The 18,721-nt window shown below is 38.8% G+C and overlaps 1 protein-coding gene across 1 annotated transcript in view; it reads left to right on the top strand.

The window, feature by feature from the left end:
• Positions 1–18,721, top strand: part of tnfsf10l (TNF superfamily member 10, like) — a 71,238-nt gene that overhangs the window by 28,809 nt on the left and 23,708 nt on the right. The window contains exon 2 of the mRNA XM_005752653.1: positions 1,030–1,179. Coding sequence (XP_005752710.1) covers positions 1,030–1,179 — 150 coding nt within the window. The remainder of the gene's footprint in view (positions 1–1,029; positions 1,180–18,721) is intronic.

Here is an 18,721-nt window from a genome sequence, read left to right as displayed (position 1 = left end):
TCCTCATCAGTGCTTGTTACAGAGTCATTAACAGGGCTTTCAGATCGTGATGCCGACAACCTCCCTGAAAGATATCCACACACAGATACACACACTTACACATCTGTGTGCATAACTCCAAAGCTAGAGCACTGTAGACAATCTGGTTCCCAAAGATGTTTTATTTGACCCATGCTGCCTAAAATTACATGAAAACATTTCTTATTTGGGATGGAAGTCGCTGCCAAACAGGAGGCGTAGCAAAACAAACAATTTCCCCTCTGCCCACTGAGGAATTGTTGATTCAATTGTCTCTTATTAGACTCCATATGTGTGTATGTCTTCACACATGGAAAGAAATGTTCACACTAGGAAAAACCCTTTACTAAGTGTTGTTGCATAAGTACCCACATTTCAGTGGTGCACCTGTGCCAAAATATTCTCGTTACGTTTGGTCTCAGCCTACAAATCAATCCGAGACGAATGCCATTTCCCCCCCAAACACTTAAAAAAATGCACAAATTCTAAAATAATCCTCAAATTATTATTTTATCCTAGTTGTTATTGCTTCTGATTGACTTTTATTTACTTAAACCTGCTTATATCGGTTATTTCCATCCTTGAAAACCTGCAGAAAGGTTTGGTGCCTCAAGATAATGTTGCAGAAAAAAATATCAGAAATTAGAAACACGTGCTCAAGGAAACTGACAGCACATGAGCTGATGCTCTGAAAATGCTGACAGAGTGATGATACACAAGAGTATGACTAACTGACGTGCATAAATATCAAGAGTAAAGGGAAGGAATAAATAAATTTAAGGATGTTTATGGACCCATGTAAGCGATCAGAAATGATTAATAAGACTTGATTTTGGGATAGTTATTGTGGAAACAGTTGTGATAACGATTGTCTTCTAGCTACTGATAAATATTATATGATACGCTGGATCTTTGGGTTCCGCATCTCATGAGGATCAATTTGCATCAAGAATTACTGTCATTTAACAGTCGTTTAACTTTCTCTTTTTTTGTCTCATGTTTGTCCTATAGGTGCGTAGCCAGGGAGTGACAGAGGAGTTAAAATGCCTGAGTTTACTAAATGCTCTGGATAAGGACCAGGACATCCCAGATCAGTTAGCCCAGCTCTTCGGCGAACCCTGCATCAAACTGGCCGAAGGCATCAAAGCTTACATCTCCAAGGTAAGAGATGGAAGGAAAGGAACATTACATTTACCATGCATCAACCAAATGAATAACAATATTATTAAGCAAAACATGTTTAATAAATTGATTTAAAAGATTTAATTGCCTCTCGTATTAGGGCATTGTTTTTAGTTTTAATACAGCCTTCAACATTGTAGGTCTATTAGTTTTCCAGTGCCGATATTATCTTGAAATAATAGCTTCAAACACACTGACGTAAAACTGCCTCAGTTTGCATTCTTCCATTAATACAAATCCAAAAAGTGCACTAGCAATACTTAGCTATGTAGCATGTATTTTGGCAGAGTAGTGTTGTCTTAAATCAAAAAAGATTGAATGATAAGTGCAATGTTTGACAGTGACTCAACCTAACTACTGCGTGTATCTCACAATTGCAATTTGTCAAACACCTGAACAAACACAACACTAGTTCTTTTACATTAACCCTCTGCAACCCAATAAACTTCTAATAGAAAATTCCAGATTCCTAAGAATTCTGAAAGAAACTGGAAATCTGATTGTCACTTCAAACACCTAAATATATATATAACAAAAACTACTGGAAGCTATCACAAATAGCTTTTTCAAACCATATCTGACCATGTAAGATTTGTGCCTTTGTATGTACATCATCTGAGTTTTTCTTTAATAAAGAGTTTGATTAAATTCTAATATCAAATGAGAGTTCATTGGCTAATTGCCCAAGTCTGACAGTGTTAGATCCATTTCAAATAAAGTTCCAGTCACTGGTGTTAGCAAACACTAGCTAAGACCAGAAGCAATAAACAAACTGTTGCAGAAACCTTTCTGTTGTCAACAGCTGTTATTGTGGTACAGAGTACAGACGGTAAAGACTGCAATGAAAACTGCATGAACCCAAGTAACGCCACAATATGTTAAAAGTTCATATTTAAAAAAAATTTACTCTTGAATGCTAGTTAGCATTAACTTAGCTAACTAGCAAACATCATTGTGATGACATCACCAACATGACGCGCACACTCCAGACTTTATAAGGATCATGAACTTATTATCCAGAAACTCTTAATGTGCTTAATATAAGACTATCTTTTTGAATATGCACTCATGTTTTTAAGAAGGGCAAGTACAGAAGTAGAAGGTTTGAGATACACTTAACATGTTCTAAAATTGATTTCAAGAATGCTAATTTAGTCAACGGCTATTGTGTATGTCTGGTACTTTATATAAAAAAACCCCAACAACGAACAAAAGTTAGAATGTAGTATTGCTCATTCAAGAAAAAATATTGCAAATATACTGTTTGTAGACTGGATGGTACATTAAATACATCTTTACCAGCTAATACTCATCCAGTACTTTTCTGAATGATTATCTTTATATCCCATTAAGTTAACTGATGAAATCCAGATTTGAATTTTTAAAGCCCTCAACTAAAAGTCTTTAATGTTGCCCCTAATGATGTGAGCCCAGACAACTCCGCTGACCCTGGGTTAAAGACCAGATGGAGCCTGGTTTCAGCATGAAGGAATCTGCACAGTTACAGTGAATTTAGAAACATCTGCAGTGACTGATGCAGAACTGGAACTCTGGCTGGAAGTAATTGGGTGTATTTGTCATTTTAATAGAAAAAAAACTTCAGCTCCAAGGGAGAATCACTCAATCATCAGATAACTATATATGTGTATAGGACATGTGAGTTGAATTAAGAGGAATGGACAGTTTGTAAAGATACCATCCAAGGTTTTTGTCTGAAATATACACAATGTCCCGCAGCATCTGACAGCAGTCCACTAATATACAGTATGTGTAGTAAATGGCTAAATGGCTTTTACTGAGTGACAAGTTTCAATGGCCTAATAGCTGTATCCAGAAGAGATTATTTAAATAAACCAATCGTATGTGTGGCTCTTGTGAAAGCTTTCCGACTCTTTTTTCATGGTTTAATTGGAACTCGTTGGTTGTTCATTGTACTCTCTATTACTGAAAATGGCAGGATGTTTTGCCATTCTTTCAATTTTACTTCATGGTCTTGGCTTTGTGGTCAAGTGTACCCTTTCAACAAAAAAATAAAGAAAGAATACCATATCAGTCATATAAATGTCTTGGAAACCCAGATGTTTATGATGGATTAAGTGAAAGGGAATCATTATTAGTACTAGAAATGAGAGCGCTGTAAGTAAAACACCTAATTTTTCTAAGTTTGTGCTCAACAGTCAGAATCCCTGCATGGTTTTTTTTTTTATAGTTTGGCTTATTTTCTTTGATTCTGTGGCAAGTTTATTGATAGTATTAGTAGAGATGAACCTTTGACCCAACAGACTGTCAGGTGTTTATAGAGTCATGCAGTCATCACAACACCAGTCAATAATTGACTGCATCAGGTGTGCCACTGGAGCCTTAATCCATTTATAATCTAACACCACTGTTTTGCTAGACGTTACCATATGTAAGCTCTATCTTACGCAATTCTGTACTTGTCAACACAAGCTTGATTTGAAAAGCTTGATTTGCAAATGTGGTTTTTTTTTTGTGCATGTTTTTGCCTGCCAAATGTTTGGTTTAAACCTGTTTGGCCTTTATCATTGTAATCTGTAAAACTGCTCTCTTAAAGCACTTGGCCAGTCAAACAAATGTAGGCAGTGACTTGCAGGCAAGATTCTTCATGCAGGGTTGTTACAAATTCTTGTGTTACTGAAAAAATTGTGGATTTTGTGCAATACCTGATGGATTTTGTGCAAAGCTTGCATTCTCTGGTCATCATTTCGAAGTTGTAAAATTATGTTCTTTTGTTTGCAGATTGAAGAAAGGTGTGTTTTGTTTTTTTTCTTTTCCTGGACCCACAGCTCAGGCACTAGAGGGTTTGTTTATAGAACTGATAAAACTTTGTGGGAAGTCTTCATCTCTTTCAACCATATTCAGATTTTAAAATGTGGTCTTCCTTGACATTGACTTATTAGAAGTGATTATACAATTGTAGTTTTATATTTTAACGATGAAAAAAACTCTCAGTTTGTTTGCCTGCAAGCTTCTCCTACATGATCAAGAGTTGAGCAACCAAAGCTGGCACACAAGTTCATTTTAGGCCCCTAAGGGTTCTTATCTATATCAGATATTAAGACAGCATCATGTTTCCTAGCAACCAACAGGCTAAAGTTAACAATTTCTTTGCTTATGCACCTAAAAGACCATGGAAAAGCTTAGTATCATTTCGTTTCATGGCAGTAACTTGTCATTTATATTCACAACATATGAATTGTATTTACAAAATATTGAATTATGCTTAATATGATGTCATTGTTTTGCCTAACAACGACCTAACGACAGACTAACGTGACATGCCAGAAAATACTGCTGCACTCACATGTGCTAGTTTGTGAAAAACCTCACACGTGTCATGAATCATGCTTTTTTTTATACACTAAAGCATTAAAACTACTGAAGGGTGAAATGAAAAACATTGACCAGATGGGAAACCTTGCATACTGACAGCTATGTAGATGTTACTTTGACATACACCACCCACCTAAATATTGGTGGAGACCTAGTACACTGTGACATTTCAAGTGAACTCCCCGATGGCACTGGTCTCAAGCCACAGTACAATGCATCCTGCTGTGATCTGATGCACTGACCCTGCTACAAACTACCCAGACCCCATCCTGAGTTGTGCCAAAACAAGCCAAAGATCGAAACCCTCAAACCACAGGGCCCAAAGTAGCTGCTGTTAACCTTCTGGCATTGGATGCCCCAGGACACACCGGGATGTCATATGTTTATACCCCAATGAATATGATCTGTTTTTTTGACACAAGGGGGGGGGCTGCACAGTATTTGTCCAGTAGTTTTACCACATGTGGTTTCCTTGGGGCTCAGAGGTCCAAACTTGGCCACCGCATAAGCAATGTAGACCACCAATGTAAGACCGCAATACAATTACCCACACAACATCCCTGCTGTAGCTAAACAAATTGCAGCTGACACACATTAACGTCACACTCGTCTCAGTGCATATGTTGAATCAGCTTCAACATACCAGTGACTCCAGAGAGCCCTTCGAGAATCCCAGCACTGCTCTCACACCCACACACACACAGTCATTCATAAACCCACTAACCCACTCCACTGATATAAGTCCTCCTCTTGCAGACATTGCCAACAGTACTTTTCCCCTCAGTCTGAATGTCTGGACGCTTACAGCAGTATATCTTCAGCCCCCTTAGTTCCTGTTGCCCCCACTCAAAATCTCTTTTTGTGTCTGGCTTACATTCTACCTTTTTTTTTTTTAACCTCTTCACCCCCTCCTCTCTCTCTGCTCTACTTGTATGAAACAATCAGAGAGTGCTGCTCCATGCCCCTGTGGTCCTCAGTGGACGGGAACAGGAATGTCTAGTTTTTCTCCAATGCATAAGTGGATAACAGAGAAAATGCAGGCGGGCAATCGCTGGTGACAAACACTTAAACATGTTTACATCTCATTACTTCCCTACAAATGCTCACACATGCAGACACACGTACTATCGTGCTAATTGAAACCCCCCCCACCCCCCCGGAATTTCCCTTCGGTTCATTTGTAAGCCATTGGAAGCCTGTCCACTTTTACTGATTCCTTTGAGCTGGTTTTGAAACTCAACACGTTCTGTTCTTCTTCAGCTCGCGTCACTAGATTGACTTTTTAAAGAGTGGAACTGGTACGCGAAAAAGCCAAGATGGTGGTTAAATCAAGCTGGCAGACCAAGGAGGCGCCATCCCTTTTCTTATAAAATGTTCCAGCGAAGTGACCGGAGAACCAGAGATGAAACTCCAAAGTTTTGTTGCCATTTTTTTAACAGATGAATGGAGAAGCTGGAAAGCAGTTATACATTCTCAATTATGACAGCTTTACAACAGCGAGAATGTCATATAACAATCAGACTGTGTCCTTGAGACAAACTAAAGCTAATCAGTAGCTTTCACAGGAATCACAACACAGTTGACTCAGAAAAACAAGCGTCCACCCCATCATGCCAGACAGTTTAAGATGACAGCAGGGTTAAGCCAAGAGCTCTGATGGGAACGTCGTGATCTGTGTAGCACAGGGCAAAATATACCCACTTATCACCTGACTGTCAGTACATTAAGAGGCTGAGAGCTCTTCCGTTAGTCTCAGAGTCAGTTTCCCATGCTAAATTAGTGATTTGCTAAGCCTTTGCGATTCACACAGTCTGCATCACTGAACTGACTAACATTGAGACGTTTATTCCTCCTTCTTCTCCTTCAACTGATGACCACAGCAGGTCTTTGTGTAAGTGGAATAAAGCAAAAAGTCACTGCCAAACAACAAGCACAATTCTATATGACAAAAATAGGTCACGTCTGACCACAGCCACTTATAAGGCATGTTGTTGGTGTCTGTAAGGCACACCAGCTGTTTGCAGCTAACAGGTGCTGGAAGCGAGGAGCTTATCGCGGATCCTCACTGCAGCCACTTAAAACCATTTGGTGCTGCACTCTTTTGCGACATGTTGACATTTTGTTGACTTTTATTACTGTGCTTGGGTGAAAATGCGTTAGTGGGTGATGTCCATTTAAGTGCATAATTTAACAAACAAACGCACATGGCAAGAGGACATGGTTAATCTTGGATAAAGATTATTAAAGAGATATTTGACAAGTCCAAGGTAAAAAAAAAGATCTCTAGTTATCCACATGAAAGCAAAAAAGCTATCTAACCTTTCACTAATAATTTTGAGAATTCACTTCTTTCTTCACAAACTCTCTCTCAAGCACACGCAATGGCTCTGTGCCTCTTAGATTTGGCACGAAACCGACAATCCAACAAGTCCAAAACAGATGCTTGGATGGGATTCACTGATGAACTATGTGTGTTGGATAGGCTTGGGCTTGGCCGTGACGTTTTGGTTAGAAAAGAAAAAACAGACTGATGAGTAGAGAGTGTGAGAAGGACAAAGTGTTAAGAATGAGCTTGAGAGGAAAGAATGTAAAACTAATAAAGAGGCGACGATAAAAAAAAAAAAAGTAGCATTAAAGCAGATCTGGCTCGTCGTTTATCTTATAAAATGCGTTGGCTCCACGTGGAGATTCCTCATCCATGGAGCGCATGGACCAAATGCACATTCCTACAAACTGTGCATGAGTGAACGATGGCGGTGATGATGTAACAAATAGAAACCGGTAAGAAAAACGAGAAGCCATCAACAAACCCAACCAGGCAGAAACAAATGGAGAAGGGGAAAAATATAGATGAGAGGCTGAAGAAGAACAGAAAACAGGCAGGAGAGAAAAGAAATAAAAAGCACAACATGAGATCAGACATTTTTCGCTTCTGACTGCCATTAAATCTCATGACCATTTAGACCTCTTCTCTTGGTTCATTTCAACTTGCAGACACTTAAAACCTGCCTGCGGTGTTCCTAATCCATCTTAGTCAACACTCTTCTTGGCACTTTTCATTTGGAATGGAAGTGGAAGCTATGAACATGGAATAAATGGAAACTAAAAAGCAAACTAATTTCAGACAACACCATAAAAAATGTAACTCTACCAACGGAACATAAGAGAAACATAAGTAAATTTGAGCACGGCTCATCATATGCACTAAATGTGAAGGATATTTACTTTACTGGTTGCTGTAATCCCTTGTCTACCACAACTCTTCAAAAAGACATTTCATTGATTACAATCTCATGGGTCCATTGTGGTTGCCGCACTGGTTGTGTTGCTTGCAAACAGTGACACCACCATAGCTTTGTATAATGTATATCAACACTTAGACCGTGAGTACACGTTGCAGTATTATATACTTTATGAAGGACAGGTGTAGCCATAGAGAACAATCTTCCAATCTACTAATTGGAAGGTCGGTGGTTAAATCTTTGGCTATGCTAGTCTGCATACCCCAAGTTGTTAAAAAAGCGCGTAAGTGTAGATGAAGTGCTTGGGCGAATGTGTCATGTTGTAGAAAGTACTTTGAGTGCTCAGGTAGCGTAGAAAGGTTCTATATAAGTACCAGTCTGTATACCGTTTACTTTTTGGCAGTAGCGTATATCACAATTATTTTAAAAAATCACACTGATTACTTCTTATCGTTATGGAGAAGAGTGAGTTATTGTACATGAAGCTAATTTTAAAACTGCCTGTCTATCTCCAACTGCAGATAAACATGTGTTGTGTATTCATCCATGAGTGTAGATTGTAAAAAATAAAATTATTTCATAATTACGTTGAAACAGCGAAAAATGAAGCAGTTGGATTCCATGAAAACAAATAGTGATAACTGCTAAATGAGACATCTTCATGTGTAGCAACAAACATGTTTCTTTCTGTTATTAATACCACATTTAAATGTGTCAGGTCTGCTTGATTTTATTTTTTCAATGTACCATAGGAGGAAAAAAAACATTTGCACAAAAATACTTTTGAAGATGGATTTTCCTATTTCATACAGTTGAAGCCTCATGTGTACTTCAGCTGCAGTAAAAAGTAAAGAGAGAAGAGAGGGAGAAGAGATGTAGATGCAAACAGGAAACACGTAGGGGCTCTGCAGATGAAAGAGGAGAGAGAGAAGCTGAACCAGAATCAATAAAACGTCTCACAGCGCGGTTTTAATAACATACACATTGTGTGGAGGCGAGGAAAGGGGACCAAGTTAAACTTCACTCTAGATAAAATTATTTAGTTGACTCTAGTATATCTGTCTAACACTTTTATTGCACTGTGCTTACCGGTGTATGCATCTAAATAAGAGACCAGATGGTTCATGGCATAAAACAACCTTGCCGATATCCTCGCATCAGTTCACAGCTCAGAGTTTGCAGTGATTGATGACGCTCAGGGACTGGGTTGGTTTGAACTCAAAACACAGCAGGAAACTGTATTAGACCTCTGCATGGTCTCAGCGCTACTTTATCTTCATTGACTTGCAGACTGGCTTCTTGTCTTATTTTGCTAACTTCTGAAAACTGAGTGAATGAAACTGGAAAGATGAATACAGGGATTGAGGAGAAGTTCATTTTGTTTGAGGGGGAATTGTTGTTGCTCGCTCTGCTATAGGTCAAAGGGTCAAAACCAACTCGTCTTGACTGTTCAGAGCAAAGGAAAAGGATTTACCTTTCAATTTAGGGCGAGTGAGTCAATCCACACCCAGCTGTAGAGCTGCAGATTTACTAAGACTTTTCTGACCTGTAGCGAAACATTATCATAGCTATCCTCATATGACCTCAGCTTCTATTTAACATGAGCTTTCATGTGGTGTTATCAGGAGACAGGGCTGCTTATTGTCATGGAAAGGAAGAAGTTTTTACATTTCCTTTCTGTCATCTCAAAGTCCACATAAAGGAGCATTAACCTTATTATCTAAACCTGCTGCTTTATCTTTGGCCAACATGGAGGGAGTCTCAGAAAAAGTGAAAATCTGAAACCCCTAACTTTACAACTGGGATGATGGAAAGTGCCCATAGAGACATTTAACCTGTTAGCAGTCGGACGTACCGCCCACGGTACATTGGATGGTTTAGGGGACTAATTGTAAATTTGTAGGACTGCTAAGGGGTTAATGACCTTCAGATTCTTCTGTTATTAGCTTTGCATCTTGGCCATTGTATGCAAGCAATGTGTGAAAAGTTAACAAAAAGAGGAGACTACATTAGAAATCCCATTTACTTATGTTCCTCAGATCCACCTTTGTGACCGTTGAACAGCTTCGCTTTAATGAAATGTTACCAAATATCTGATGGTTACCAAAGTTCACAAAATATAACTAGGCTTGAGTATCAAGAAACATAGATTTTCTCCAGACCAAAATGACAGATGCTGAAACCTTCCCTGGAGCACAGTTTGGGACAAATAGCCAAACGGTCGTCTGACATGAAAAAAAGTTGTCTTGGTCTGGATAAATTCTAACCAAGGTTTAGTTTAATGTTCCAGCATTTTCTTCATGTTTAAGACATTGAGACCTACAGTAATCCAGGAAAATGGGAACCGATCAGTTAGTATGCTGATTACATGTCTGAGGTCAACAGCTAATATATCGGGGATTCCAGTGTGGTGAGGGGATCCCAGTTTAAGACTTCCTCTGCTGGACGTTATTTAAGGTTTTGCACATAAATTTTAAAAAGCCAATAAAGAACTGAATCCTGATTGGACAATGGCCAGTGTTCTTGCACTTAAAAAAAAAAGTTTCATATTTTTGCTTTTCACACGGAGTATATCAACACACAACCATAAGCCAAGCACTGGCCAGTACTCCTCTAACTAAAAATCTTATCTTTTGCCAGCATGTTCACCTGCAGATATCAGCGCTTACACAAAGTTTAGCCAGCTTTTAGAGGTTATAGCATATAAATGGGTGCCAGGAACACCCAGTTAAAGGAGCAGGCAGAGCCTAATGTGAAAAACGGTGCAATGTGTTAGAAAATAGACAAGAATTTCTCAAAGGATGAGGGAGAGAATGGAATGGTTATGCCACATAAAGCATCAACAGCATGTGAGGCGTTAAGAAAAGGAAGTTGTTCATTCACTTTATTTGATTCACCCAATTGGCAATAGTAGGCTACCTGCTGAGCTTACAGCATGCTGAGGTCAGATGAACGCCCATCTGGGAACCCATCACTGTCAAGTAGGTGGAAGCATATGGATACTGGATACGTGGTGAAAACAAGAAAAAGAGGAAGTTGTGGTGAGAATTTTCCACACACGCCTCATGGACATGAATGTTGAGATAATTTGAGGGTTTTAATGATTTCTTTGAACTGTTCTTTTTGGGTGGGTGTAAGTAAACTACTACCACTACACCAACCTTAGATATTTCAAATAAGGTTTAGTGTGCACACATGACATCAAAGTGAAACCACACCTAACCATATGAAATGTGTACAGTTTAAGACGAACATTGAACCTGTTTTGGTATAAAAAAAACTTAAAAAAAACTAAGTAAGTAAAATTTTAAAAAGTTTTTAAAAAAAAGTAATTTCTCACCTTTTAATTCTTTTTTTACTCCATAGTAATATAATAATAATAATAATAATAATAATAATTTCAGAACTGTTTCAGATCTGAAACAGTTCTGAAATTATGACAAATATGAAATAGTTTGTGCCTGTAGACACGTTACGCTCCAGTGTATTATTTGCAATCGTAGCTCAGTTTCCTTAGGAAACAAAGCTCCGTTGGTCTCTCTTTGTGAAAGCATTGTTATGTTATATCTCTAAATCTGCCCCCGTCTCAAAGCGGTGATGTCACAGCAAATATTTAGCTTTTGGCTGCTGATGCAGAACAGCTGCTTTGACATCAGTGTTTAGGGTGTGGATAGACGAGCTGCAGGCTTCAAAGGTTTAACCTTCATGCACCATGCAATGTAGTGTTAAATTACTCTTTGAAGCTTAATTATTCACTGTGACTTCTGCTATTAAGACAAGAATGTGGTCTTGTTCAACAGCTTTATTATGCCACACCAAAACGTCTTTAATTATATTAACCAATAACAGAAAAAAGTGTGTCTTTGATTCTCTGCCGCTCTCGTCTTCTTTCGACACTTGAAGTCTGAGCGAACCCTGTGTCTGAAAGATGTTTGTGGTTTATAAATGCACGGTTTGAAATCTTTGCTGAAATAACTCTTTTATTGCACTCAAATAATACTCTACACATAAAGGAAAGTAAGTGGAGTCAAACTTAACAATAAACAGTATGTTATGAATTCACAAAGCCCTGATAGACGTCAAAGAGTCGGACCCATGACTCACAATTTATTAAGCATGAACATTTCATCACCATTGTGAGTTCTCAAGGCAAGGCTTTGATGATGAAAAGGTCCTTAAAATAAGTTTTGCCAATATTAAAGTCAATGGTCCCAGTTCACTTTAGGACTCCGATGAAGACAGTGTAGTGTTAAAACGTTGGTGTTTACCGTTAAAGGACGTATTTGCTAGTGTCCTCCGGTCCCTTTGTTGTCCTCAAGCTGAAGCACCTGATTTGGCTGCATTTTGCTGGAGGAGAACCCTGACTTTTATTTTATCTTCTAAGAATTAGCATCAGTCAGAAAACTCTTATAAAATAATGTAATGGAAGTTGGTCAACAGGATTCGAAATGGGCAATTTGCCTGCTAGCATTTGGTTGCTAGCCACATGCTAGCTGAGAATAAATACCTTATCGTGGTTCTGACAAATTCAGCATGAATAAACACCAAATAACGTTAAATACATATAATGTCACACAAAAAAATCCTGCTAGCTTGATAGTATTACTTTACTAAGGCTAACTAGCTAATGCTAACTCACAGCATCAACAATGTGTCCTCGTTCTTCTGGCTGAAAACTGGTTGGTGGGCCTTCACCTTCGATTTTATATGTAAAATTATGGCTGATAATGGTTAGTGTTCCAACTTTTTGACTGTCACAAGTACACAGGTGCTTGTAATGCATTTCGTAGCCTTTTTTACTAGCACACTAGCAGGAAAGAATAGCAAGTGTGTGCACCAATGATACTTTGTGTAATTGTAATAGTTCCTAAGTTCCTGAGGAAAAAAGAGGCAGAAATCACACTTTATATTTTATCAAGAGCTTCATTGTTATAACTGTGGGCATAAAAAACACCAAGTACCACTGTTGACAAAAAACAGTAGTGTCTTGTTTCTCATGAAAAGTGTCACAATACACAACTGGTCTATATTCCACATGACAGACCTCGCAAAAACACATTTGCTCTTACAGTACCTTAACTGTTTCTTTGGCTGTCAAATGAAATAGATCAACTGTCACGTTATTCCATGGAGACAAACATGTGGTGTCCTTTAGGGACATCGTTGTCTTTAATAAACAACTCCCAGTAATGATTTGTGGATTTTTATTTGCTTTTTTCAACCAGGGAAAACCCCACAAATGGACCTATTTTAATTCTTCCTTCAGTTTGCTCTAAATTCTTGCTTTGAGTTTCTCCTCCTTGTAGATGTGTATGAAGTCAATGTATGTGAATATACTCAATGTGGTCAACTCAGGACAGCACAGCCTGGGCTGATGAATAATGCAAGAACGGTTATATTTCAGTAAAAAATATGAACTTGAAACTAACATAGTAAGTTGTTTCAACCTTGTCAAGCTAGAAACAGTAATACTTTCTAATAAGTTAGTGAAAAGGTTATTGCATCCAAAGAAATAAAGTTTTCTGTATTCAAAAGAACACTAATTTGCATCTGGTAGCATGGTCCTGCTCTGGGACTCCTCGGTCCTTCCACTGGAAAATATGGAAAGCTGTGCAGTTGTTCATGAAAACAGATTCGATTTTGATGCTGGGTTGCAAAGTGGCTTGCAAAATACTCACACAGTGTTCAGTATCTTGCAAGAACATCTCGCTCACTGCTGCTGCTAAATAATTTTTGAATGAGCGTTAGTCTCCATGAAATAAGATGAGGTCATTGTTGGGTTTGATCTTTGGAGTTTTTGACTGTGAGAAACATGGAGAACATCATTTCATTAATTCATATTTCACTGAAATGTAAATATTTTTTTTTTTAAAAACAAAAATTAGAAGGCACTTGTTTGACCTTCATCTGTGATGAAGAGATTGAAGGCAGCATGATGTAACTGGAGTGACAGACTCTTGGATTTGTCTGAGGATTTGTTTCATGCCAAAGGAACAAGTTGGCTTTTGAGCAAAACTCCCTTATCTTATTCTGCTCTACAGTTGGCTATTGAAAAGCAAATGTCAGTCACTGACATACTGTTTATGCACTAGCACACACACAGGGTGGAGTGGTGGGCTGCTGTGTTGTTAGTGATTTCCAGCTGATAGACAAACACAAAAGGCCTCTGTGTCTGGCGTCGACCACCCTCCCTCTCTCTCTCCATTCATTCCTTGGGACGTGTTCCTGTCCAGCAAACCCCTGAAAATCCCCCTTACCTCCATCTTCACATCCTAAATACCTCACTGTAGCTTTCACATTTGCTGAGTTTCTTAAGCATCAGAAAAGCTTTCATATTGTCACGAAATATCCATTAAATGCCAAATTCCAGACTCACGTTATTTTTTTCCCCAAAGCAGAAGATTTTCCTCACATTACCAATGCATCCATCATTTATGTTGTACACTTGGTGCTAACAAAAAGCAAAGCTCACAAGATGTACAGGTGCTCCAATCAATTTTTCACTCTTTCCAATAACCCATAACAGATGTATTACTTTCTCTCGGGCTCTTGTATTGGCTTACACTGTATGCTCTCTGGCCAGCGTTATGAAAACGCAAAATATTTTGTGGATCTCTGCAGGGTTTTCACCAGAAACCAACAGACGTGGGTTTGTTGGTGAGACCATGGCACAGCTGTGAGTCAGTTTAGGCTCAGTGAATCCTGTTTACATACCCAGTCTGAATATCCTTTAAAGTTGTTGTGTTAGTCTTTTTCAAAGGTTTTCTAAAAAAACAACGAGAGAGAGAGAATCTGATTTAGTGCAGAATATCGATAACTGCAGCGGGGATCTCTAACCCCTTCTAGTTAATAACATGTTTCAAAATGTCTGAGTTTATCGGTTCCTGGCATCATTTTCTGACAGCTGCACCTTGAAAAAACAATGATGTCAAACTCATAACAGCAGAGTTTTTATATATGCAAACTTTTCCACTGTTTCTCCATTATGAGAGATACTGAAACAATTGGATGGCTGCAGAAAACCAGTGCAGGCATATTTTTTTCTACAAGAACCAATAAGTAGAATCAGTAATTAGCAAATAGAAGTCAGAAGGGTTAAAAATGAAACTTGGAACGAGTAAAACAAACGTCACCCGATTGCAACACACTTAGCTCACACCTGGGGATCAAAAACACACATAAATCTTGGTATTACACTTCATATCCAATGAAGGTTGATTGGAAGAGCTTTATTGGAAAATCACTGCAATGAGTGGATTCACTGGCATACTGCCAAAAAAACAAACTGTCAACAGTGACTTTCAAGGGAACTAAATGTCAGACTTCAGTAAATGGAAAAATTCAGACTAAACAGAAAGAGGCTGCAAGAGCAATTCCGACCAACTCGAGTGAGCTATTATGCTCCGAGCTTGCTAGCTTTAGTTAGAGGTTTTCTAGTGTGGTAGCAGGTGAAGATTCCTGTGGTTTCAGAAATCCTGGTGAAAGTCAATGAGAAAACTCTTCTGCTGATTTTATTTACAAACTCATTGGGCGCCCGTTTCGCTGAGTGCGTTGAGCGGGCAACCACCACATACGGCCGAGAGCGGCCGGACCGGGTTTTAGTCCGTCCCTTTGCCGCATCTCTTCCCCCCCTCTCTCTGTCTGATCTACCGTTTCATTAGTTTAAATGTTAACGAAAATCGTCTTTTTTACAACACTTTTTTTTACAAATGTTTAGGTTCTAGTGCCTTTTGTGGTCTTATTATCTTGCTTTTTTTCACAGAATCTGATTTAAACATATCTTTGAGGGTAAAACAGGGAAGTTGCTCTAATAAACCCGTATAAGGATCTAAAGCCTCTGGGAAACAGCCCCTCCACACACACACACACACACACACACACACACACACACACACACACACACACACACACACACACACACACACATATTTGTTGATGGAGCGTTCACAGACCAAACATTGTTAGAACATCAAAACTGGTTGGTTTCCTCTCTTTGGCTTCTAGCCTTGGTTAAAAATTTTACAGTTTGTCTTTTGGGATAAACAGTATCTGTTTTAAAACATACTGTCTGCTTTGTTGCATCCTTAAAAATGTGACATTTGAGTCGGGTCTGATGAAGTCATGGTTTCATACTCACAATCAAGGATGCTCTTGTTGAGGGTTTATTGTTTATTGAGTTTCCTTCAGGGGAAATAACAGTCACAGGAAGAGCTTCTCTGTGGCTTCTCTGCTGTGTACTATGGTTTTATCATATATTATCTGCAGCCCTTACTTTTATCTTTTTTTTTAATTTACAGCATTTCTTTAGATGTTTTTTGACCTCTTGGAGCACACTCTGCCTTTTCTGCTATCGGCATAAAAATTAAAAATGGAAAAACTGGCGTAAATGCACGGTAAGAAAGTCTAAAGCCACTTTTGATAAATGTGTCCTTTTTGGCAGGATAAACAGAATGAGTTAGAGTTTCACCACCTTCCAAGTCTGGAAAGACCCAACAGATTTGTTTTTTTCATATGAGATATTTTGCTTAAGGGCTTGGGTTTTTTTTCATGGTATTAAAAGAAAAAAGCTGTCATGTTAACCAGAGAGCTTTGTTTTAACCTGCCAGATGTAGCAAATGGGTGGGGTCACTGGACAACACACAGAGGTGAGCCAAGTTAGAGAGAGATATTCATCTGATGAGTCAGTGTGTTTATGGTGTGCTCTTATTTTGGATATTTGCCATAGTCAAGGTGCAACAAAGAAGACACACAATCGTTCTAATTCATACTAATCACTGAAGCAGCAGCTGAGGAAGGAAATCAATAACAATCTGGTCGAGACTTTTCAACTTTGGAAAAAATGTCAAATGTTTTTATCCAAATGTCCCATCTCAGTCCAGTCCATTACTGACTTCCCTTCAGTAGTTTGGGGCGATCGTGGCTCAAGAGTTGGGTGTTCGTCTTGTAATCGGAAGGTTGCTGGTTCGAGCCCCGGCTCCGACAGTCTCGGTCGTTGTGTCCTTGGCCAAGACACTTCACCTGTTGCCTACTGGTGGTGGTCAGAGGGCCCGGTGGCGCCAGTGTCCGGCAGCCTCGTCTCTGTCAGTGCGCCCCAGGGTGGCTGTGGCTACACTGTAGCATGCCATCACTAGTGTGTGGATGATTGTGTATAGTGTAAAGTGCTTTGGGGTCCTTAGGACCAAGTAAAGCGCTATACAAATACAGACCATTTATTACAAGTGCTACCCAATAGTTACCCTGTAGTTTTTACCTAAACTACTATGGAAAGTAGGGCAGGTGATAAGCACAGATTCTGGTGCATGCCAATGTAACAGTATTGTTTGGTCTGTTTGTGCTGTTGGCAAACTGATGTAATTAATCACATTGAGAAAAGGGAAAAATTAAGGGTGATAGATGCTTCATAGAAAATAAAAAAGTGAAATATGGGACTGAGTGCTAGGCAATTTTTGCCTGTAATGCCCCTGCTCTACTGTAGTATATATAAACCTTCAGAGGTTAAGATGTACCTAGCCAACTGGCTGCTTAACTCTTGATTGTGTAGGAAGACTCAAGGAAGGACAAACAGAGAGACGGGCAGGAGATTTAGTGAATTATAGTAAGACTACTATATGCTACAGTGTTGCTTGATCTGGGATTTTAGTGGCGATTGAGAGGTAACAAATGACATCATACTATATCATACCCGAAGTACATTTTTATACACATGTATCATAACTTTATAATATCACTTTAATTTCACAACAATAACATCTAATTTATACAAAAAAAACTTTAAATGTAAAATGGTACGCAGATAAAGATGTACCCGAGCCCTAAGTTTGGTTGCTCAACTTCTGGTTATGTAGAGGAGTTTGCAGACAAACAGGGAAAAAAATTATTTTGAGTCTTTCTGCTGAATTTTCTCTCTAAAATCTAATCAGGACATTGCAGTAGAACTGCACATTGTATTACCATGGGCAATGAATTCTTGGTGTGCAACACTGTGAATATCAACAAAAGAAAAGGCCAAGCACAGTCCTGTTTACGCTCCTTACTTGGCGCATTGGCTCCTTAGTCTCTAGAAACTGTGGACTCTTCACCCAAAAACTGCCAGTGACTGCTGGGTGGTACATCAGTTACAGTTTCTGCACAGAGGGTTGGTTTGATGTAAAAGTTGACGTCTCCACAAGTTCAGAACAGCAATTTAAAAATAGCAGCCACACTAAAACAGTCCAGAGTTGCAAAGAAGATAGAATCAGAAGGAAAATAAGCTAAACATTTAACGGTGAATTCACAAATGTTGATATGGTGCCTAAAGCTGTATATTCAACCTGTGATGCAAATTCAGGCATCCATACTCGGTCACCTGCAGCAACTTTGTTTTTAGTTTTGTTAGCCTGTAAAATGTTTTTTTAAAATGTTTTTATCTCCTTTCTCTCATCCCCGTGATGACCAACTGTCCTTATGGGTTGGTGCCAACTGAGGAGCCCAAAGTGCTTCCTGAAACAAGAAAAGTGGTTGCAATGGGAGATATGAGGATATCGTGCAGGTCAATTATCATGCACAAGTCACTGCTGAGCCAGTGGTATTTGTTTTAGTGCTTTATCATGTCATAGTCAGAAATGCTTTTTATAATTCTTGCTGGGAAATGACACAAAGCAGCACTGATGACTCCAGCTGTGTACGTGCTGCAGTTCTGCTGAGATTTTTTTTATTGTTTTATTCCCTCAATTTGATGTTATGGGACGTTTATTGGGAACACAAAAAGAAAATGCTTTTTTCAGAAACACGTGTCGCATGCAAATTATTTTTGTCCTTTATTAAAGAACAGAGATCTCCCAGACACTGCTGTCTTCATTATGACATACCTTATAATTACTATTTGCAATGAAATGAAACCTACAATACTGAGTCAGAGAAACAGAAGACCGAGGCTGTAAGACAAC

Source organism: Pundamilia nyererei, unplaced genomic scaffold (assembly GCF_000239375.1).
Source record: "Pundamilia nyererei isolate P.nyererei 1_Seehausen unplaced genomic scaffold, PunNye1.0 scaffold00370, whole genome shotgun sequence".
NCBI lineage: Eukaryota > Metazoa > Chordata > Actinopteri > Cichliformes > Cichlidae > Pundamilia > Pundamilia nyererei.
This window is presented reverse-complemented; position numbering and strand designations above follow the sequence as displayed.